Source organism: Saimiri boliviensis, chromosome 6 (assembly GCF_048565385.1).
Source record: "Saimiri boliviensis isolate mSaiBol1 chromosome 6, mSaiBol1.pri, whole genome shotgun sequence".
Classification (NCBI taxonomy): domain Eukaryota; kingdom Metazoa; phylum Chordata; class Mammalia; order Primates; family Cebidae; genus Saimiri; species Saimiri boliviensis.
Window position 1 is genome coordinate 36,999,658 of NC_133454.1, and position 25,640 is coordinate 37,025,297.

The 25,640-nt window shown below is 35.3% G+C and overlaps 1 protein-coding gene across 1 annotated transcript in view; it reads right to left on the reverse strand.

The window, feature by feature from the left end:
* Positions 1-25,640, reverse strand: part of PGR (progesterone receptor) — an 82,100-nt gene that overhangs the window by 17,026 nt on the left and 39,434 nt on the right. Inside the window, exons 4-6 of the mRNA XM_039470936.2 lie at positions 16,437-16,742; positions 5,938-6,082; positions 4,450-4,580 (exon numbers count right to left, since the gene is read on the reverse strand). Of these exons, the coding sequence (XP_039326870.1) occupies positions 4,450-4,580; positions 5,938-6,082; positions 16,437-16,742 (582 nt within the window). The remainder of the gene's footprint in view (positions 1-4,449; positions 4,581-5,937; positions 6,083-16,436; positions 16,743-25,640) is intronic.

Here is a 25,640-nt window from a genome sequence, read left to right on the forward strand (position 1 = left end):
ATTCTTTTCTTTTGTGTAGATATCCAGTGGTAGGATTGCTAGATAGAATGGTAGTTATATTTTTAGTTTAGTTTTTTTTTTTTTTGAGAAATCTCCATATGGTCTTCCATAGAGGTTATACTAATCTTCCAGAGCTACTTCAAAGAGCAGACATTTTAAACCTTCACAGCTCTCTTTAAGGTTACCAACCAATCCCTATGTTTCCCTCAGCCATAAACATAAATGTAAAATTATTCTTTCTTTATTTTTTTTCATAGTAAATCCCTTTACTAAGATTTTAGTGTCATTTTTGTTGTTGTTGTTTTTGGGAATGGGCCTCACTCAGTCACCAAGGCAGGAGAGCAGTGGCGTAATCATGGCTCACTGCAGCCTCGACTTCCTGAGTTGAGGCAATCCTCCCACCTTAACTTCCCGACTACCTGGGACTACAGGCACTTGCCACTATGCCTGGCTAATTTTTTGTATTTTTTTCCTAGAGAAGGGGTTTTGCAAGTTGCCCATGCCAGTCTCAAACTCCTGGACTCAAGCCATTAGCCCAGCTTGACCTCCCAAAGTGTGATTAGAAATGTGAACCACAGCATCTGTTCTTAGGTGTAATTTTGGAGAGAACAATGGTAACAATGTTTGTTCAACCTACTCTCTATTCCTGGAGGTTTATATTTTCATTTTTAAAGGCAAATAAGAGGTTTAAGTTCATAAATGAAAAATCATCAAAGTTTTCCTTTGCCAGTCTTCTCCTTGCATTTATTTTATAAAAGGTATTTTCTCTTTGAGATTGAAGAGAATTTATATTTCTTCTAGCTTGTTTTTTAATTATTAGAGTGTTTACATTTAACTCAATTATTTGTTACTTATTTAAGAATGTAACTTGAGCTACATACCCAAACCGTTTTTTTCCAAATATAAAACTATTTTTCTTAACATATATTTGTTTCATACTCATAGATTTGTGGTTTCCACTATAGTGTTTATGTTCTTATATATACTTATCTGACTTGCCCAACAGTTCATTATATCTCTTCTCCCATGCTGTATTGATTATAGTAGCTTTCTAATTCCCTGCATATTTTTATAATGCTTATTTATTCTTCTAGTTTTAAAGATGAATTTTTCAATAGGTGTGTCAAGTTCACCCTCTCCTTCCCAAATCTCATTAGAATCTTGATTAGCATTTGTGGAAAGCATAAGTATTATTCAGTAAATAGTTTCTTTTTCTTCCTTTTTGTGAAGTGGTAAGTGGCTAAAAATCTTACTCTCTATGGTATGTGAGTAGTAGTTGCATGAACCTCACTTCCTTTTCTTACCACTGCTCTAGTGATCACCTAAATTTCTAAGTTTCTTTCTTTTTTTTTTTTTTTTTAAATTTAATTTAATTTTATTGCATTTTAGGTTTTGGGGTACATGTGAAGAACATGCAAGATTGTTGCATAGGTACCCACGTGGCAGTGTGATTTGCTGCCTTCCTCCCCATCACCTATATCTGGTTTTTCTCCCCATGCTATCACCCCCAACTCCCCACCCCCTGCTGTCCCTCCCCTATTTCCCCCCAACAGACCCCAGTGTGTGATGCTCCCCTCCCTGTGTCCATGTGTCCTCATTGTTCAACACCCGCCTGTGAGTGAGAACATGCAGTGTTTGATTTTCTGCTCTTGTGTCAGTTTGCTGAGAATGATCGTTTCCAGGTTCATACGAAATGCTAACATCAAAGTTTCTAAGTGACAACAATGAGCAGAGCCTCCCTGTTGATTAATTTCATTGTTTAATTCCCCAGCATAATGTTGCCTATCCATAAAGACAGATATTTATTAAGCATACAAGCCAGTTTGGGAGTTCTAGGACTATCAGTGACCTAAGTGCTACAGGATTCATTACTATCATGCAAAGAAGGGCAGGAGCTAATTACTGTATTATTAGTAAATGTATTCCAGTTGTCTCTCTGGGCCAGTTCCATGTGAATATCCTTTGTCCACTCTATGCTCTGTCACCAAATTAGGCTTGAAATCCCTCATCCAAACAGAATTCTCAGGAGTGGGGACATGGGAAATGTATTGGTCCCTGTATTTGCATAGATTCCATGAGGAAGGCTTCCATTTCAGGGCTTAGCTCTCCTACCCCTCCTCCTGATCTGCACTTACCAGCCATTTGAGATTTGTGCCTCTAGAAAGAAGTCACTGTAAAGATGTTGCTGAGAAAGACCTTAGGCTTATCCTCTACCTGACATTTTAGTTCCAGGCGTCCCCAGACTTTTTACACAGGGGGCCAGTTCACTGTCCCTCAGACCGTTGGAGGGCCGCCACATATGGTGCTCCTCTCACTGACCACCAATGAAAGAGGTGCCCCTTCCTGAAGTGCGGCGGGGGGCCGGATAAATGGCCTCAGGGGGCCGCTTGTGGCCCGCGGGCCGTAGTTTGGGGATGCCTGTTTTACTTCCCTTTGGTTCTCATACAAATCACAGTCAATCAAGAAAGCATCAGGTTGTACATTCGAGGGCTAATCCTGCATATGCAAGGGTCAAAGCTGTTGCTGTTTCTTTTTCTTTTTCTTTTTTAAACTTTTCCCACCCAGACCCTGGGGGATCCACTGAGGCAGAGATGAGTGTGTTCCTTGCATATAAGAAAAAGCAGAATGGATATTTACCTGTCCTTCTGGTGATCAATGCAATGCTTTATAAAACATCATTTCCTCTTTCTTCTGGGCTGATAGCTAGGCTGTATGTCCCAGCCTTTCCTGCAGCTGAAGTGCCATGGAATGTGGGTGAAAGTGATGTATGTTAGTTTCAGACCTAGCCCTCAAAACCTCTCTCACTCAGTGCTCATTTCTAGTCATGTCCAATAGAGGTTTGCAAGCCACTAGAAAAGGGTGGAGCCACTGGCTAGAAGGAGCCTGAGTGTTTCTTGCTAATTGATTGGACTGTGTCTGTGATTAAAAAAACAAAAAACAAAAAACAAAACAAGGGGCAACAAAAAAATGCTATTACATTAAGGTGCTGTTCTTTACAGTTATATGTTTTAACAACTAATCTATCTTGATGAAATAATTCTAAACAATTAGTATTTTATGTAGTAAATACTTTGGGGATGGGGTGAGAATGGTGGTAGAAGAGAGTATGGTTTGTGCTTATGCAGTATTAATTGCAGTCATGTATCACTCGATGGGATATATTCTGAGAAATGTGTCCTTAGGCGATTTCATCATTGTGTAATTCTCAGAGTGTACTCAAACAAACCTAGATTACATAGCCTACTACACACCTAGGCTATACTTAGGCTATGAACCTGTACAGCATGTGAATACTGAATACTGTAGGCAACTATAACACAATGGTAAGTGTTTTGTGTATCTAAACACAGAAGAGGCATAGTAAAAATAACAATATAAAAGATAAAAAGTGGGACACTTGGCATAGGGGACTTAACATGAATGGAGCTTGCAGGAATGGAAGTTGCTCTGGGTGAGTCAGTGAGTGAGTGGTGAGAGAATATGAAGGCCTAGGACATTACTGTACACTCAGATAGACTTTATAAACAACATACACTTAGGCTATGCTGTATTTATAAAAATGTTTTTTTTTAAGTAATAAATTAGCCTTAGCTTACTGTAACTTTATAAACTCTAGTTTTTTAAAACTTTTTGGCTCTTTTGTAATAACATTTAGTTTAAAATAAAAACACATTGTACAGCTTTCTCTTTTTAGAGACAGGGTCTCACATATTGCTCAGGCTGCACCTGAACTCCTAGAAACACACATGGAGCTGTCATCTCCTAGGACAACAATGCCTTTTTCTGGAATTCCTTTTAACAGACCTACCTGAAGCTGTTTTGCAGTTAACTTTTTTTTTTTTTTAAATAAGTAGAAGTAGTGACTCTAACAATAGAAAAGTATCATATAGTAAATATATAAACAAGTAAGAATGATCACTACTAAGTACTATGTACTATACATAAATTGTATATACTATACTTGATGTAACTGGCAGCACAGTAGGGTTATTTACATCAGTATCACCACAAACATGTGATTGATACATTGTGCTGTGATGTTATGATGGCTATAATGAGAGTAGGTGATGATAATTTTTCAGCTCCATTATAATCTTAGGGAAACATTGTATATGTGATCTGTTGCTGACCAGAATATTGTTATGTGGCACATGACTGTAGTTTATAGTACTTAATTAGGTGAATATGAAAGAGTAATCATCTTTTAGATAATCATCTTTTATCTAAAATAAAAAATTGATGAAGCTATTTTAGTATTATATGGTAGGTAAAAGATGAAAACAATGAGGTAATTTTGTTAATGTCTATAACAGTATATTGGGTATTTCTTTATACTTATAATCTAAGATTTCTACCTCATATATAACTATGTAATCATATTATTGTTTACACCTTTATAATGAATTAAGAAACTAAATATCTTGTATTAAGTTACTTGAACTCACTCACTTGTATTAAGAAGTAACAATACTTTCATACAGAGGAACTCTTCTTGGCTAACTTGAAGCTTGACAAACTCCTGTGGGATCTGCCACATGGTAAGGCATAATGAATAGAATGATGATTCTTTCATCCGCTGTCTTGCACCAGACACAATACACAAAAGAAAAAGCAACAGGAAAAAAAAATAGTGTCTCAGCCAGTTTAGGTAATTTATCAGGGAATATGATTTTGGTAATTAACTTACATATTACTGAGCATGACTATCACTTTTAACAAATCCAATAATTGGAATTTTAAATAACTTTTACAATTTTCACAATACTGAATTTTTGAGGTTATCTTAAAATTAGAAAATTATATGAAATACACACTGACCAAGATTAACATTGTTTCTCATTTTTATTATCACACTTCAAATACCTAAATCAAGAAAACATAGCAAAGGTTACGAGTTAAGAATGCTTAGAAATGTTTTTATTTACTTACAAATTATTTTCTATGAAAACATATAATTATAAAATGTGTGCAATTAAATAGGAGAATTCAGTTCACAGAGCTTACCATATTTTGAACTTTTCTAGAGAAATATACACTGACACAGAAAAGAGTAAAACAGAACATTGGCAAACATTAATTAATTGACAAAGTTAAACACAAGTGCTGAAGGTTGAAAAAATTTAATTAAGGTATTTTCTCAACCTTGTGTCGTTTTATAATGTCCAGATTAGTCAAATGAAGCTAACAAGAATAATCCAATTATATTTTTACTCAAAAGAGATAAGAATCTCACTGTAATTCAAATTATTTGGCAGATTATATAATTCTTCAGAGACCCAATTTTCTAAACTGTAAAATGAAGGATGCTGATTCCTTATTTCAAGGAATTATTGGATAAAATGTAATGACACATGAAAATTATCTAAAAATTATAAAGACTTATATAAGTGTAAGTTACTGTTATATACTTCTAAGTCAGCATTCACCATTAGAACAATATAAATATTATCCTGAAAAGATTCTTATTCAGTTAAAGTTTATATGTAGAAAATTAATTATAGTTATCTAAATATGATGAAGCAAATTGCAATATTTATCTTTCAATTTTAAAAATAACTTACCAGTGTAATTTGTCCAGTAGGAAGAAAGATGTTTTTACTTTTTGAATGTTAAGTCAATAACAAAAAAAGTATTTATTTTATTATTGTCATTAGTACCAAGCTATGAAATTTTAAATTGATAAATGAAACATTTATCTTTAAATATATTTCTTGATACATTCTTGACATGTAAAAAAATTGGATTTGACACAACTATAATATATTTTGAAACAAGAGGAAAAAACCTCCAATTATCAAATTACAGTGAAATGACATAATCTTATTAATATCATCATATCAAGAACACCAAATATGTGATCATCTATTAAAATATAACTTTCAAAATTATCCTATATGTATACTTATAGTAACAAAAACAACAAAAGCTACTACTTACTCATTTAGTATTAGATCAGGTGCAAAATATAGCATCTGCCCACTGACGTGTTTGTAGGATCTCCATCCGAGACTAAACACCATTAAGCTCATCCAGGAATACTGAATGAGAGTTATCTGGTCATCAATATGTAAATTTCGAAAACCTACAAAACAAATGTAAAAATACAGTGACCCATAATAATGACTGAATTATGTCAAAAACACTGAAAATACATATACATTCAAAAATAGGTATAAGTAGGGATACTGTTTTCAATCTCAACCTATTTTACACTGAAAATCAGAAAACATTAATAAATAATACAGCCTAAAATATCAGCAACTTTGAAAGTCACTTAAAAATTAGTCCCAGATTTAGCATTTCTGGGAATTCGCCAAGTGAATCCATATCCATCACTCATTCATGCAACACCCATTTAATGAGAATCATTCATGTGCCAGGGAACTGTATAAAAATGCTGCAGTTACGAAGATGACTACGACTCAATCCTAGCCTCCAAAGAAGGTCACAACTCGAAAGACAAGCACAGGAGTGCTAAAGGGAGTGCATTAGTTAATCGGGAGGCAAGTCAGGAAAAATTTCCTAGGGGGAAAAAAAGATAATGCCTGAATGGAATAATCATTTTTTAAAATCTCAGTTCTTTTTAAACATAAACTGGTCTTACTTTGTAAAACCACTGCTTTCAGTTGTGTAATACCTAGTTTTCTTTTAACAACCCTTAACTTTGTCTTGGGTAGATTCCAAAGTTGTCAGGTCACTTTCAGTCTCTGAAACTTGATCCAGTCTTGTTTTAAACTTCCATGTTGCTTAAGAGATTTAGAAAATCTCTCTCTCTCTCTCTCTCTCTCTCTCTCTCTCTCTCTCTCTCAGTGTGTGTGTGTGTATGTGTGTGTGTGTGTGTGTGTGAATGCTTTGGTCTTTCATCATCTTTTAGACTGTTCTCTGGTGTTGGTGGCAGAAGGAAGATGGCAGGAAAAGAGCAAATGAATCTTGATTTAATCATCAGGAGTCTCTCCATGTCTTCCCAATTGTCAAGGGAAGATCACCAGCACGACAATGAATAAAGTAAAGGTGGGAGAAGCAAAGATGTGTTTGGAGATGTAGGATGGGGTCAGATCATGCAAGGTCTTGAACGTCTATTAAGGAGCAATGGGAGTGACAGAGCCTTGCATTGTAGATAGATCTGTTTTAGCTATGTGGTAGGTGGATTCAAGGGAGTAAGTCTGGAGTTAGAACAGTTGAGAGATACTGTCAAAGCCCAGATGAGAGATGATAAAAACTTGAAGTAAGTCAAGTCAACACATTAGAATTAAGAGGAGAGAGTACATCAGAAAAATATTTAAAGGGAAAAATCAAAGACATTTGTCAAGTGATTATAGGTAGATGGGAAGAAGAAGGAATCAAGTATATCTTATAGTACTTTTCTTGAATGGTAGATGATGATAACAGCATTGCTGAGATAAAATAAAGGAGAAGAAACTTGCTAGGGAGAAAATAGTTTTGGATAAGATTGAGGGGTCAACATCCTGATATCAGCTGGACATAGAAATTAGAAGCATGGAGAGATATCTGGGCTAAAAATATTAATGTAAATTTGAAAGTTATCTGTATCTGAGCATAGCTAAAAAGAAAGATCATTTTTAAAATTAAACGTATAGAGAAAAACAGTGTTTTGCTGAGAACATCAATCACTTTCTATAAAGCTATTTTAAAGACATCTGTTTTCTCTAAAAATCCACTGATGTTCACTTACAAATAGTCTGTTTCAAAAGTAAAACCAAAGCAAAATTTAATTCATTACCTATCAATAGCAAAAGAAATTTATTTCCTGACAATGTTAATCATGTCGAGGTAGGTAGCAAAAAAGAAAGCTCTTCTCTTCATACATTTCTGATTGTCCCATCTTCATGTAAATAAGAGAAAAATTGCTTTTCTCTTCTTAGAACTCCTTAACCTCAGTAAGACCAAAAACAACTCAAATGCATATTCATAATTAGAGATGCCATAGTGAGCCTTTACCTTTTATTAAGAAGGTATGCTCTTCAGTGTCTAACTAACCTTTCCTCCCTCTCTCCCTCTATCCCTCCCTCCCTTCCACCTCTCCTCCCTCCCTCCCTCTTTGCTCTCTTCTTATTCCCTGCTCCCTAATACCATCTTACTTTGCTTCCCTCCTTCCTGTCTCTGTATGGACAGAGTTCTCCATTGGTTGTAGTTTTGTGAGAATAAGTGCCCTATTTTCCTGCTTTCCCACTGAGAAAGCTGAGTAAAGCTTCTCCTTCTCTGGGCTTGGGGCATAAGTTTAGGCCATGGAACATATACTAACAGGAATTTGAATCAGAAAATAGTAAAGCAAAGACAAAGATATGATTATTCTTGATGGTGGTGGTGTCCAGATAATGAGATCCAATGGGAAGATTTGTGATGCTCGCTTTTTAACCCTTCAGAGGTGCCTTGGCTTCTGCCCACGTTCTAAGCTGGTCCGTCAGCTTCTATTCATTGATTTCCTGGTGTCCTCTCAGTACATTATTTTTTTTTCTTTTGTTTTTAATAGGATTTTCATTGTTGTTGTTTGTTTTATAATTAACATAGTTGATTTCTATTGTTGGCATGCAAGAATCCTGGTTTACTCAGGTGCAGAAAGACTCTCTAAATAACCAGCCAAAAAAAATCTTGGCATGCAGTTTTTGTAATTCTTTATTTTATTTGCATATGATTTAAATGCCTCTTCCGGTATAGCTCTACATATTAACTTTGGAAAATTATAAAGCTTTGCACAATAAATCTAATACATAAATGCTGCTTGTAAGTCAGATATTTAAGAGACTATAAAAATGGGTAATTTTGTGATAAAATTTAGAATTATCTGACCAGAGACCAATGAAATTATCTTAATTTTTGAGAAAGAAGACTTTCTAAAGGGAGGCACATATAAACCTCCCTATTGCTGATCTGACTCAACAAGTTGGAAGGAATTCAGGACAGAAGACTCAAGTTCCAGTCCTGGCTCTACCACTTACGAACAGCCACTTTGGAAACATCATTTATTATCATTGGATCTAAAGTTCTTCATAAGTAAAATCACAATGATAATGATAACTAACTCAATGAGTTGCTAAGAGACAAATGGGATAATTATTCATATTGTAGAATACGCAGATATTTATTATTAGTCTATCAATGCAACAGAATTGCTCATTGGAGTAATACTAATATGAAATCCACCAGTCAGTCTGATGGGAAGTCTCTAATATTAAAGCACAATGGCATAAAAAAGGAGGGATTTTATATATTATAGAACCTATAACTAAAGTATAAATGTTAATAATGGTGAAGAAATTTTAAAGATAAATTATGTGTTCATTCTGGAATATATATTTTCCAGAATATACACTTTAAGTATGTTGTTATATATAACAAATTATATATTTCCTACAAAGGGGCAGGCTCATACAAAGTTAGTTTTCATTAATCAGGTGTTTTAAAACATTAACCGAGTGTTCACTATAATATCCAGGAATACATTTATTACTCTCTTTCTTTCTTGGTGAATTTTATAACTTTATAAAAAATATTTATAATATTTAAATATTTGACTTAACTATGCTATAATTTTTCACTTCAGGCCTTTGTTTTATGTTAACCTTTGAATAGTTTTTAAAATTTCACAAAATTATATAACAATTAAATTGTTCTATATCCAAAAATAGATCCTGTCTACATCTGGATGTTGACATTAACTTTATCCTCCTCTTAGTTTTTGTTTTCATCTTGTTGCTTTTTTCTTTGTTTTGCATTCTGGGGGTATTAATGTCTAGAAATCCAGGCTTTTATTGTATTACAACATGGGCAAATCTTATTAAAATAACTTAAAATTTATAAAATTACCAATATTTATAACAGAAACTGCATTTCTGTTTGACAAAATGGAATAGAACTCAGAAAATAACCTTTATTTACTCTACTACCTTTTACAGTGCTTATCTGTGATAAATGTACAATGTTAAATTGACTTGAACACACCTAGTATAGAAATGCTAGTTTTTCCTTATTAACTGTAATATCATTCATTACTTTATACTGAAACAAAGATGGGAACACTGAGATCAAATTCCCAACAATGATAATGATCAGTTAAACTTAGTACATTTGAGGTGACCAAAATGAAAAACCTCCACATACAGAAGTGATGAATGATCACTAATTGTGTTTAACAAATGTTTAAAAAACAAAACACTCTTTTCCTTTTAAGTGACTTGACCTGATAATTTCTGACAAAAGCCCTGTGACAGCTGTCCAATTTTAGCTTAAAAAATTAACAGAAAGTCTATAGTAAAGTGATGGCCTGGGGCTGGGGTGTGGTGGCTCAAGCCCGTAGTCCCAATGCTTTGGGAGGCAAGACAGGAGGGTCATTTGAAGCCAGAAGTTTGAGACCAGCCAAGACCCACTCTCTACAAACCAATTTAAAAAAATTATCCAGGTGTGGTGGCACACACCTGTAGTCCCAGTTACTGGGGAGACTGAAGCAGGAGGATGGCTTCTGCCCAGGAGTTCTAAGCTGCAGTGAGCTATAATCATGCCACTGCACTCCAGCCTAGGTGACAGAGTGAGAACCTACCTCAAGAAAAAAAAAAAGATGGCCTGCATGACCTACTAAGTTCTCCATTCATAATTCCAGAGTTTTGACAAAATATGTAAGTTTTGCTTCTGTAAAAAATGTCATGTAATGAAACAGATAATCTACAACAATGGCAGAGCATTAAATATCTTAGCACCTTCTGACACAAAGCATTAACTTTCATAAAATACCAATGTTGAGAAGCACAAAGAAGCTTCCATACAATGAGTATCATCACCAACATGTTTGATGATTTAAGAACTTAATGTCTAACAATCTAAGGTAGTACAGTTCTTTGTATATCGATTCTGTAATTTAAATTCTGTAAATATAAATATTTGGGAGGAAGCATTATGCTTGCAATTAGAATTAAGATTAGAAAAATGCTGTCTTCCCTTTTTTCTTTATTTTTTCCATCCTCCCACCTCTGCTATCTGTCCCCTAGTCTCCCCACCCACCGACAGGCCCCGAGGTGTGATGTTCCCCTCCCTGTGTCCATGTGTTCTAAAAATGCTGTTTCTGCCTTTAATTCTACAGTCTTGTAAGACAGACAGAAAAGTAGAACACAACTGTAACTCCGAATCACAGTGTTATGGTTGACAAGCACAAAGAAGACGTGGGAGAGTACAACGTTTCCTCACCCAGTCTGGGAAAGCTCAGAAAAATCTTCCCAGGGGAAGTAACGAGTGATGTGAATCCTGAAAGATAGTTACAGGTCAGTCAAAGGAAGATGTGGGGATAGAGATGGGCTGCCAGGTAGGAAAAATAATATGGGCCAGAGAAGGGGGCTGAAATTTGAGCAAACAGCATTTAGGGAACTAGATTCTAGAGTCGTGTGAAGAGGAATGATGAGAGATAACCTGCCAATTTAGCAGCCGGATCACAGAAAGCCCGTGGATATTAAGGCTATGGAGTTTGGATACTATTTTGAAAAAGAAATGGAAAATATGATTGATTATAATCATTTTAGAAAGGTCATTCTCGGGGTAGAATAGAGGATCATTTGGGAGCCATGTAAAATTGGTGGTAATAGAATCAGTCAGGAGGGTACAACATGAATCCAAGTTAAAACAAAAAACAAAAAAACAAACTAAGTTGGGGAAGTAGCAACAGAAGTAGAATGTATAAAGAATCATATACATAGTAAGTAGAGTTGATAGAATTTGACAATTTAGTGGGTAAGGGGTGAAGGAGAAAGTGAGCCAAGGATAATACCAAAAATTGTGGGTGAGGTGTCATTTCAAGATACTGAAAAAGGCTTTAGGTTTATGAGGTCATGTTAACTTAGAAGTTTATCTAGGTGGAGCTGTGTAATAAGTAGCTGAAAGTTCAGTAGTTTAGTGGAGGGTCTGGCTAATACTATATATCTTTAGGACTCATCAAAAAGTAGTGGTAGTTGAAGAGAAGACTGTAAATAAGCTTATGCAGACTGTATAGAATGAGAAATTACTGGGAAAGAGAACCCAGGACATAAATTTATAGTGTGGGTGGAAGAACAAATCCACACAGGCATCAGGAAATGTACACAGGAGAGAAACATATCTACCTGGAAGAGAAGTGACAAATGACTAAGCAAGAGTTTTAGCAAGAAATAGTTGCTTTGCCAGTAGTCCCAGAGGCATGTGAAGCACATTAAGGGCTGCAAATAGTCATGTGATTTGACAAGTCAAAATTTTTTTTGCCATTGGCAATCGTAATTTCAGTAGCATAGGTTGTGAGAAAAACCATTTTTTACTATTTATCAACACATTTATTAAGACCTTTACTCTCAGTAGACTACTCCCATTTCTCTCTCATCATTTTTTTCTGGGGAGCAATAATTTAATTTACTCTTTTGATTTGGGAAGAAAGAGATGAAATCCTTTGTCAAGATGCAGTGACTGTCACTGACTCAAAAGTTGTTTTGGCATGCTTCAAAAGCAGAAAAATGAGAGAAAGTGCTCTTCCAGTACTCTGATCCTAATAATTGCAAGTAGTCTGGTGAAATGACACACACAAAAAAGTATGTCCTAAAAAATTCAAGGTTTAAAAATGTCAAAATACTGATCTAAATGAATTTTTCACTAAGTTAACTAAAATATCAAGACAAAATTTGTACAATGGAAATCTTTCCCTCATACCCCTCTGTCACATCAGTTTCACTGCAAAGTACTGATGTACAGGATGAAGATAATTTAAAGGTGATACTGACTTGTACATGAGTACTTTTAATTTAAACTCTAACATCTACAGTTAATTTTTAAAACCCTCCTTGATGAGCCCATAACTTAGGCTTCTAAGTTTACTTTCTATTATTCAATTCAAAATAAATTTATTGTCAGTGGTTTCTTAACATTTGGGTGATTTAATCTCTTGAAGGCCAGTACTTAGTGTAGCAGTGTCTGAGGCTATTTGTCCATCTGTACAAATGTGTTTTCTCAATCAGTAGCTACTAAAAGCTTTAATTACTACCCTGTGGGGAGACTGTATGATAAAATTTTTGATGTTACTAATGAACTCCCACACTTGAAAAAGTTGAGAACTATTAACATGCTGGTTTAATGTATTATTCACCAAACATATCTCATGCTTTTCTTATTTCAGCCACACTGTTCCTTCTGTCTAGAATGCTTTCTCTTCTCATGATTTATCAAAGTCTTGTTTTTCATGCAGTTGAACTGACATTTTGACTCTGAAGTCTTCTTTAGTCCTTGAAGCCAAAAATGTTCTTCTGCCCCCACTTTTCTTATATCTGTATCTTACATGACTTTAACATAACACCATAGTTGTTTGGGTATCTTCTCTCTCTTATTGGAGTGAAAGTTCCTTAATAGAGGGAATATATCTTGTTCATTTTTTTAAAAATTCAAATATTGTGTTGCTCTACATTTCAAATAAGAAAATACTGCCCACTAAAGCTACAGATAAAGCCAATGTAAAATCATTCTTACATAGATGCTAAATGTCAGATCCAATGTATCCTAAGAAATGGTTTATAAATATGCTGTCATAAGGCCAGGGCATTTTGCAAGTCTCTATTTAAGAAAAAGGGGTGGGGTGTTTTGGCTCATGTCTGTAATCCCAGCACTTTGGGAGGCCGAGGTGGGCAGATCACTTGAGCCCAGGAGTTCGAGACCAGCCTAGGCAACACAGTGAAATCCAATTTCAATGAAAAATTAAAAAATAAGCTGAGCAGGGTGTTGCATGCCTGTAGTCCCATCTAATCAGGAGGCTGAGGTGGTAGGATAATCTGAGCCGAAGAGGTCTGGGCTGCACTGAGCCAAGATCATGCCACTGAGCTGCACTGAGCCAAGATCATGCCACTGAAGTCCAGCCTGGGCAACAAAGTGAGACCCTGCCTCAAAAAAAAAAAAAAAAAAAAAAAAAGATATATCTGAAATATTTCTGGAGAAATATAAGAAACTGCCATTATTGTAACAGATTTAAGATAATGGAAGAGTATAAACAAAGGAGAAATGAGAAAGCCCTGACCAGGCAATAAGAATTCTCAGGGCACCTACAGATATATGCCTACATGGCTTCATAAATGCTGTCACCTTTGTTACGATGGTCATTCTGCATCAGATCTTAATGTGACTTCCCAAACACAGTTTCCTATTGTGAAAGAATGATATGATCTGTTAATATAGTTTCCTAGCAATACAAGTATTATGTATATTTATATTGTGTATGTGCGTGTGTGTGTGTGTGTGTGTGTGTGTGTGTGTGTATCTCACTGTAAATGAGTAAGTTAGTTGACATTCTGGCTTATTAGTGAAGTTCACTTAACAAAAGTCTGTCTTCCACAGATTTATTAGTCTTATTACACATGAGTGAATTAATGAAATGAACTTTTTTTTACACGCAAAACTGATGACCAGATGCTAGTATGTGCTGCATCAAAATGCATTCACACCGTAAGCCCAGCCTTGTAGCTTTTCTTTCTAAAGCACTGTTTAATTATTAGGTATTACACATAGCAGGTACAGAATAGACATTTATTGAGTGAATAAGTGAATAAAAACTATAAGTTTAAAGTTAATTGAAATCAGTTTTAAGTAGCTAATGATACTAAATTACTTTTCATACATGTGTCCCTCTAAGTCCTTTCTCAGAGGTCAGTCACTCTAGTTCATTGACCATTTTCATAATTCATTCAATAGTGCTATTCCTAAAATGCAGACCATGAAAATATGCATCTTGTGGCCCGTGGACTTAGTGTGGGTATTACTAATGTTGCCATTATTCTAATTTACTACACAAAAATTATATTTTACAACATTAAAAAAGTTTCCACCAAATTCAATGAAGGAGTTTTTTTCTCATTCTTTTTCTGAGGTTGTGTGGGGGTCAAAAAATCCTGATAGCTGGCTGTTTCCAGTTTTAAAGCTCACTTAGCTTTTATCCAAAGTAAGTTATTTTCAATTATAACTGGTTATTTTCTAACGTTGCCAGCTGATGCTAGAATCTTTTTAAAGAGTAAAGATCCTCCAAAAATGCAAACAAAAGGAATATAAACTATATCAACAAAAATCATATCACATTATCCAAATAAAAGAACAATGGAGAAAAATTAAATCCATGTTTAAACATTCATTTTAAACAAAAAAAAGTTCATCAATGCTATTGGGTTATTTTTATTTATTAAAGCTCTATCAGATTTGATAACCACTATATGACAAATCTTAAACATTCAGAATGTTCAAAAATATTATCTGTCTAAGGCCTTTCAGTGAGACTAAAACCATTGAGAATCTGGGCATTTTGATTTTTCTATAAAATTACTTCATTTCCAGTAGAATACTGAATTCTATTAAATTTTCTCAATATGTACTTTTTAAAAAGATTCAACAAACAAGTATCTGCTTTTCTTTGTGTTTCAGGTAATTGAATTTTCAGTTACAATTCACCTATTGTATTTCAAACCTTTCAGGTAGAATAATAACAGAATCATATTAAGGCAAATTGGGAAGAAATTCTTTTTCTAAAAATGCTATTGAATTTACTTGGGGACTAAAAGGACATTATAGGTTTAATTCTTGATCGGATTAGAAAAATAATTTGGTCTATAGCAGTATAAGGGTATTACAGATGTGAAGAGAGTATAATTTTTTAAAAAGTTCTGTTTCTAATTATTAGAGTAACGCCGTCACAAACAATTGCTATACATGTATTCTCCTGGCTCTGCAGTCTAAGATTTAACCAAGTGAGAATTTCATCCTTGTTCTTCTTTCAAGTACTTGGCTCCTTCAGAGCTGTGGTGAGGAAGCAAAAATAGCTGATAAGTAAAGTGACTGAAATTCTTTTGTGATGATATAATCCAAGTTCTCTCTGTTGCTGGCCTATACTCCCTTTGTCTGGGTATAAATTAGAGGAAGAGTGACTAGAGGTGCTTTTCTCTGTGTGCTATTATTTTTAAAAGTAATTTCTGTTTAGGAATTTTGTTTTCTTAACTGACTTTTGACAACTTACTGTACTCTGAAAACTATTTTGATTAGTTATATGAGTTTATAAACTCAGTTTTATTTTCAACCAAATGAGGTTAATTGAATTAAGGTATAAAATGAATTGGGCATTTATTAAAAAATGGTCAATTTATCATTTCTGAGCTACTGTAATATCTGTGGTTAAACACATAAACCTGAGCTATTTCTTATTAGCATAAGTTTCATGTATGTAATTTCTGACTCATCAATCAGACTCAATGTGTTCCCTATTTTTTGATATTTCTGTAACACATATTAGGGTCCTAGACAAATATTGTGAACTGCTGAAACAAATAGTATCACATGCTGTTTTATGTTGTAGTTAATTTACTGCATAGAGTTTTATTTAACAATCTACTAGCACAACGAACACAGTACATTTTTTATTGCATGCTGTATATAAAAATTATTATTACCTGGCAGTGATTTAGACCACTTGACTACTGAAAGCAGTTGCCTCTCGCCTAGTTGATTAAGACTTGTCAGCAAAGAACTGGAGGTGTCAGGTTTTGTGTTGTCATGCCCTGCGTAGATCACGTCTGGTTCGATGCTCAATAACAGGTTGATCAGTGGTGGAATCAACTGCATGTCTTGAGTTGGTGAAAAAGTGAATCTCTGGCTTAGGGCTTGGTTTTCATTTGGAATGCCCACTGGCTGTGGGAGAGCAACAGCATCTAGTGCTCTCATAACTCTGACTTTATTGAACTTTTTAAATTTTCGACCTACAAAGAAGAAAAGAAAAAAAAAGTTCATGTAAATATGAACTCAATATCCCAGTATAGTATTATTTTTCCTAAGTGTTCAAATCATAGCATTTAGCATCAATCCAATAAAATAGAATAAAGATGTTAGATTCTAAAATTTAAAAAAAATAAAAACATGTGACTCTCAGGTAAAAAAAGGTTAGGCCTCAGACTTGGATTAAATAATTAGTTACATGAACAATCACTGGGTGGGTGGGGTGTGGGTAATTGTACCAGTATCCTGCAGGGGTTATGGAGCTTTGTAGGAGAAGATACAAATGAAAAGACAGAGAGTTTTTAGTAGAGACTAAGCTCAGGACTGGTCCATATACTGACAGAACTGCCTTCTAAAAAGCTAATGCTACAGACTACATTAATTGAAACTTAGTCTGTAGAGGTTGTTAAATCTTCTTTGGTGTTTTATTCTTTTAAGAATATATTAAAAGATAAGCATTTATTTGCAAACCCTGAAAAATCTTTTATACCATTTTAATGGGTTCACTGATCCCTTAAAGTCAATCCACCTCCACTTTTATGAGATAGATTTAAGACTCAAAATTAATAATCCTTTTTCTAAATTAATGGAAGAGAAAGTTTACACACTGTGCTGGTCAGATCACATTTGTATTTCTAGATAATTTCTAGCGTTTCTACTTTGATAAATTCTGGTATATTAGGGGAAAAAAAGGATGGGGAGATGCGTAGAATCTGCTTTATGAGAAATGATTGAAGAAGAAAGGATGATTATTTCAGAAAGAATTAGAGAAAGTCCTGGTGATAGGAGGTCAAGGTGGATTCAGCCCCACCTGCTTTGTGCCAGGCAAGGGCTACTTATCAGTATGAAGTGACTGCTTAGCTAAGGGAAGCCTGATTCCTGCAATTATCTAAGCAGAGGTTACAATCTGCTAGCTCTAGTATCTGATCATGCCCACAGAAATCTTTTGTTTGGCTCAGACAATGCTGACCAGAGATATGAGAACATCTGTGAATTACTTAGGTGACAAAATCTGTTAAAGTTTAGTTGCAGTGGTTGCTTTTGGATGGGGCATGAATATTGCAGTTTGCAATAGCAAACTTTCCATGAACTGGTAGTAAGCCAATGGTCTCGTAAGTCTTGTCACTCAATCTACTTATTTATCTGGTCTCTGTAAACATTTGTCCCTGTGATTTCTGAACAAAGGGTATTGTCATAAAGAAAAAGTATTACACTTGGTCTATAAAGCTGCAAGGAATGGTCAGGGACAGTGGCTCATGCCTGTAATTCCCGCACTTTGAGAGGCCAAGGCAGGCAGATCATCTGAGGTTAGAAGTTTGAGACCAACCTGGCCAACATGGTAAAACCCTATCTCTACTAAAAATACAAAAATTCGCTGAGCATGGTGGCAGGCATCTGTAATCCCAGTTACTCAGGAGGCTGAGGCAGGAGAATCACTTGAACCTGGGAGGCAGAAGTTGCAGTGAGCCAAGATTGTGCCATTGCATTCTAGCCTGGGTGACAAGAAAGAAACTCTGTCTCAAAAAACAAACAAACAAACAAACAAACAAACAAACAAAAAAAAAACCCCAAGGAGTTGAGCTAGAGCTTGAGAACTTATAGGAGATGGGAAAACAACTGCCATGGTTAATAAACAGAGGGGATTCGACATTATTTGCAGAGATCAAACGAGTTTTCTGGGGGAAGTAATGAATCACAAATGGAAGGAAAGGAACAATTAAGGAGTATTTACTGTATGCCAGGAACTGTGTGTGTGTGTGTGTGTGTGTGTGTGTGTGTGTGTGTGTGTGTGTGTCTAAGGGAAGGTAATGTTAAAAAGAGGGCTAAAGAAAAAGTTTCCTTGTCCTTGACTATGCTCTTGAATAAATGTACCACTTGTTTGTCATCTTTGTTTATTTTTCCAGTGTCTTTCAGCAATACAAGTCTGCTAAATGAATACAAGAATACATTATTACATGTTTTCCATCTCCCACTCTGAATAGCTTCCTTGTCTTTATTATCTGTTGCTGTACAGTTATGCACTACATGATGTTTCAGTCAGTGACAGACCACATACATGATAGTGTTCAAAAGATAGTATTTTTTTACTGTACTGTATCTTTAGATGTGTTTAAATATACAAATACTTACCATTGCATTACAGTTGCCTATAGAATTCATTAGAGTAATGTGCTGTACCAGTTTGTAGCCCAGGAGCAAGGGGCTATACCATACAGCCCAGGTGTGTAGTAGGTTATACCATCTAAGTTGGTGTAAATGCACTCTCTGATGTTGATTGATAAAATTGCCTACTTCATGACAGAATTCTCAAAAGGTATCCCTCTGCTTATTTCCTTCAGATTACATACCTTCCTCCACCAGGCTTGCTGCCCCATAACAATACGGGCTAGGTCCATTTTATTCACCAGGTAGACTTGAAGCTTTATAAACTGCTAACTGCACGGTGAACTCCCGATAAATATTTGCTAGGTTATTAAAGTAGTTGTTTTGACCTAACATAGCTTAAAATAAGGATATCAGAAGAGAGTATTAAAATGGGAATGTGAACAGCAATATGATTTTTAAAAATTGATTTATTGGTTTTTTTATATACAATATTTGTTCAAAGAAGTTATTCCTAACCTTTATATGTAAGAACCACTACTAAGTAATGCAAGTAACAAATAAATCTGTAGAACTTCATATAATTTTCTTTTAGCCTTTGTTGATTGAGAAAATAGACAATGGCAAAAAGTACTCAGAATTCAGTGACAGTTTACAATGACTCCGTAGTAATTATATTTTTGCATCTCTGAAAAATAATGACACCTGGTATTTTGGGTAATCTAAGCAGAGAGTAGGTGTGTGGGGGTCAGTGGTCCTCCATTCCCTTGCCCACTGCATCAACATGAGAAGGTGATAGGCATGGGGGCCTTGTTTGCTGGAAGGAGGAAAGATTTGGGCTCAGATGCTGGGGGTGAACAAGTGGGGATAAGAAAGTGAATGGACAAGGTGGCTGAATAGTTGCCTCCTATTCAAGCTGATGAAGGTTTTGAGGGATGGAATCAGAAACAGAGGTAATGATCTGGGGAAGGTTTAGAGGAAAATAGCTCCATGTGGAGAATATTTTCTTTGTGGCCAATCTACAGTATGGCTACCCCTGTACTCTGCCTTCCCTCATGTTACAATGCATGAACTGCCTCTGTTCCGGACATTTCGGTACCAAATCTTACTCCTTCCCCCCCATTTAGGGACTTTTCTCTGAAATTATTTGCCCTCTTGTCTGCATCCTTTAATAGTCCCTCTCACACATAATTCTATTCTGTGGAGAAACATCACTCTTTCCATTTCCTCTCCTCCAATTCTCCCTTGAACCTTCTCCAATCAGGTTATTCCTCTTCTGATTCCAACCAAATTATTCTTGGCAAGGCCTTCAAAGATTTCCAAACGTCGGCCGGGCGCGGTGGCTCAAGCTTGTAATCCCAGCACTTTGGGAGGCCAAGGCGGGTGGATCACGAGGTCGAGAGATCGAGACCATCCTGGTCAACATGGTGAAACCCCGTCTCTACTAAAAAAATACAAAAAATTAGCTGGGCATGGTGGCGCGTGCCTGTAATCCCAGCTACTCAGGAGGCCGAGGCAGGAGAATTGCCTGAACCCAGGAGGCGGAGGTTGCGGTGAGCCGAGATCGCGCCATTGCACTCCAGCCTGGGTAAGAAGAGTGAAAACTCCGTTTCAAAAAAAAAAAAAAAAAAAAGATTTCCAAACGTCAAAAAACAATGGTCAGTTTTCAGTCCGGGTCTTAACCCAGGTAAGCGCATGACACATTGATCACTTCCTTCTTCTTGTAACATTCTTATTCATTTGGCGTCCACATTTCATTCTTGTAGTTACTCTTTGAGTCTCTCTGGCTAGCTCTTGTTCATCTTCTCAACTTCTAAATCTTTGAGTACCCAGAGCTCAGTGTACAGACTTCTCTTAGACATCTATGCTCTCTTTCTAGGTGTCTGCATCTAGTCCTGTGTCCCTAATATCCAGACACGAATGATTACCAAATGTATAGTCCTAGTCCCAGCTTTTCTCCAAAGCTCTAGACTCAACAATCCAACTGTCTTCTCAGTATCTCCACTTGTATTTCTAACAGACCCCTCAAATTTAATATGCTTAAAGCAGAGTATTGATACACTGACCCAAAATCTACACCTTCTATGTTTTCAACTTCATTTACATACCTGCTCTGGCCCCAAACTCTAGAGTCATTATTGATACCTCACTTATTCTCCCACCTCATATCTAATACATCAGCAAATCCTGGTGGATGACCATGAAAATATAACCCAAATCCAAATCCTGTTTCCATAGCTTCCACCATAATTTAAGTTCCCACAATCACAGTTGGACTATTCTAACATACGCTGGCTGCCAGCTTTCACTTTTCGTAGCCCATTTTCTATACAACTTTAAAGAGTAAAATCAGACTATGTCACTCCTTGCTTACTATTTTCAGTGACTCCTGATTCTACTTTAAATGAAGTTAAAATTCCTATGAAGCTCTACAAGGCCCAACTTCCCCTTGCATAGATAGCCTCTCTTCTATTCTCCCTCATGCACCACCCATATTGACACCATCTTGCCCTTAAAATGTATTTGTCTTGTGGTCTTACACTGACTGTTTCTTCTGCCTAAAATGATTTTTTCCTTGGATATCTGCATGGCTTGCTTTCTCGCCTCCTTTATATTTCTGCATATCACCTTATCAGACAGCTTGTTCTTGTCTATCCTATACATAGGTATTTATTTTATATATATATATATATATATATATATATATATATATATATATATATACACACACACACACACACACATATATAGATATAGATATCCAGAATATATAAAGAATTTCAATAAATCAGAAAAGGAGTAAACAGATATTTCAAAGATAAAGAAAAATACAGACAATAAAATATAACGATATGATTGATCTCACTAGTAACCAGAGAAATGCAAAGTAAGACCACAGTGAGACAACATCTACCTAAAATGCCAAGAACACAGAATACAGAAACATGCAAAAGAATACAGAGCTGCCATGAAGTGTATACTACTACTTTAAGAACAATCTAGCATTATCTAGTAAAGCAAAACATGATAATGTATTACAGTCTGCAGTTTCATGCCCAGGATTGCAGTTTACCTACAGAAACTCTGAAACATGAACCACCAGAAGACATGTGCAATAATGTTCACAATTACACTGTAGGTAAAATATAGAAAATGTCAGTGGAAGCAGATGTCAATACATGAAAATGGATAAATTGTAGATCCCCATAGAATGAAATAATGCAGTACAGAAAAAAAAAAAAACCAGAATATCGCACATCAGAATTAAAAACACACAATCTTGGGCAGTAACATCGAATTGCATAAATATACATACCATTTCTAAGAAAGAAAGACCTCAAAACTAAAAAATGTATTGATGGGGAACATATAGATATTAAAAGAACCTGTAGAATAATATTAAAAATGATGAATTCCAAATTAAAGATATAGAGGTATTCTGGAGAAAGGGAAAGAGGAATGTGATCAGGAAGAAATATGCAATCAATTTCAAGATAATGATAATATTTACATTTTCCTAAGACAACTGAATACATGTGTGGATATTAATTATATTGTTTCTATATGTTATTTGCTTTATATGCATTTTTTGTATGAATAAAATATATTAAAAAGTATGGCTTATTCTCAGGATACAAAATCAATGTGCACAAATCACAAGCATTCCTATATACCAATAATACACAAAGAGCCAAATCATGAGTGAACTCCCATTCACAATTGCTACAAAGAGAATAATACCTAGGAATACAAGGCATGTAAAAAACCTCTTCAAGGAAAACTACAGTCTACTGCTCAAGGATATAAGCGAGTACACAAACAAATGGAAAAACATCCCATGCTCATGGATAGAAAGAATCAAGATTGTCAAAATGGCCATACTGCCCAAAGTAATTTATTGATTCAGTGCTATCCCCATCAAGACTTTCTTCACAGAATTAGACAAAACGACCTTAAATTGCATATGGAACTGAAAAACAGCCTGTATATCCAAGACAATCCCGAGTAAATAGAACAAAGCTGGAAGCATCACGCTACCTGACTTCAAACTGCACTACAAGCCTACAATAACCAAAACAGCATAGTACTGGTACCAAAACAGATATATAGACCAGTGGAACATAATGGAGGCCTCAGAAATAACACCGTGCATCTACAATGATCTGATCTTTGACAAACCTGTTGCGAACAAACAATAGGGAAAGGATTCCCTATTTAATAAATGGTGTTAGGAAAACTGGCTAGTCATATGCAGAAAACTGAAACTGGGCGCCTTCCTTACACCTTATACAAAAATTAACTCAAGATGAATTAAAAACTTAAGTGTAAGACCTAAAACCATAAAAACCTTAGAAGAAAACCTAGGCCATACCATTTAGTACATAGGCATGGACAAAGACTTCATGACTAAAACACCAGAAGCAATGGCAAAAAAAAAAAAAAAAAAAAAAAAAAAAAAGCCAAAATTGACAAATGGGATCTAATTAAAGAGCTTTTTCACAGCGCAAGAAACTGTCATCAGAATGAACAGGCAAACTACAGAATGGGAGAAAATTTTTGCAATCTATCCATCTGATAAAGGGCTAATATCCAGAATGTACAAGAAACTTAAATTTGCAAGAAATAAATAACCCCATCAAAAAGAAGGCAAAAGATATGAACAGACATTTCTTTTTTTTTTTTTTTTTTTTTTTTTTGAGACGGAGTTTCACTCTTGTTACCCAGGCTGGAGTGCAATGGCGCGATCTCGGCTCACCGCAACCTCCACCTCCTGAACAGCCATTTCTTTTAAGAAGACATTTATGTGGCCAACACACATGTGAAAAAAAGCTCATTATCACTAGCTATTAGATAAATGCAAAACCACAATCAGATACCATCTCACACTAGTTAGAATCCTGATCATTAAAAGCTCAAGAAACAACAGTTCCTGTAGAGGATGTGAAGAAATAGGAAAGCTTTTACACTGTCGGTGGGAGTGTAAATTAGTTCAACTGTTGTGGAAGACAGTGTGGCAATTCCTCAGAGATCTACAACCAGAAATACCATTAAACCCAGCAATCCCATTAACTGGGCATATACCCAAAGGATTATAAATCATTCCGCTATAAAGATACATGCACATGTATATGTATTGTAGCACTATTAACAATAGCAAAGACTTGAAACCAACCCAAATGCCCATCAATGATAGACTGGATAATGTTTCACATATACACCATGGAATACTATGCCACCATAAAAAAGGATGAGTTAATGTCCTTTGCAGGGACATGGATGAAGCTGGAAAACATCTTTCTCAGCAAACCGACACAGGAACAGAAAACCAAACACTGCATGTTCTCTCTCATAAGTGGGAGTTGAACGATGAGAACATGTGGACACAGGGAAGGGAACAACACTTGCTGGGGTCTGTTGGTGGGTGGGGGGCTACGGGAGGTACAGCATTAGGAGAAACACTTAATGTAGATGACAGGTTGATTGGTGCAGCAAACCACCGTGGCACGTGTATACCTATGTAACAAAGCTTCAGGTTCTGCACATGTATCCCAAGACTTAAAGTATAATTTAAAAAAATAAAAAAGTATGGCTTATTTAAATAGCATGTGTTGAAAAGATAAGATGAATAGTGTAGGAAACAGTATTGCACAATTATTCTTACATATATGTAACTGAATCTGAATAGATGATATGAGAAGGAATTTATATTAAAACTGATATGAAAAGTTCTTGAGAGAGAAGAGATTTAGTAAAAGTGAAAGCTTAAATAGAACCTAAAAATAAAAAATTTTGAAATATCTCAGCAAAAACCCTGTAGAGAATGGGAGCAGGGAGAAGAAAAGCTTCTAAACTTCTTCAGCGTTTTTTAATAAAATAATTCGGTAAAATGGGGCAGGCATAATTATTATTTAATTCTGATATAATAAAAGAGAAATACAGATATTTGTATTTTCAACTAATTTTTCTACATCATTACTATTTTTAAACTGCAAATAAAATTGTTTTTTTAACCCAATTTGACTTTTGACTTTGACAGTTTAGTCTATTAACATTGCAGAATAATCAATACATAAGCTTTTATTTCTTTCAACACATTTTATGTTCAGTATATATTATACTTCCTCATAATTACCTCCTTTCCATTTTCTTTGCTAGCCTGCTCAAGTTTCCCTTTATTTTCTTTTCTCTAGTTAACTTTATATATTAATTTGAAAGTTCTGCTTTGCTTTTCAATTTGCTGGTGTTTGCATTCCCATCCTTAAGAATCTTTGTATTCCTCTTGTGTTATATCAGAAGAATCTCTGTGGTTCAAGTAAATTGATAGTAACAGTACCTGCACAAAATTATGGAAAGATGTCTAGAGGCATGCTCCTACTTCCGATTAATGAAATGATGACCACTGTGCAGTGCTGGGATCAGTCCACTGGCACTGTACTTTAACAGTCCTTTATAGCACTGAAGAGTTTGCCTTCCCTTTTTCAGGGTTCACCTCCAATTTCCATATAAAAACAAAGTGTGCCTTTGTATATATACTTCAAAGAAAACAAAGATGCTAGACAACAGGAATTATTAAGTGAAATCCGGTATTTTTTTTAAAAAAACTAGAAATGGTTTTTTAAAAGTATATGTCTCCATTATTCAAGTAAATGAACTGCAATGGAGGAGATATTTGAACCCCTCAATTCTAACTTTTCACTGAGTCTAGAACACAGATACTTGTAGATACTACTGAAAAGTTCTAGTTGGCAACCATAAAAGATGTCCCATACAAACCTAGA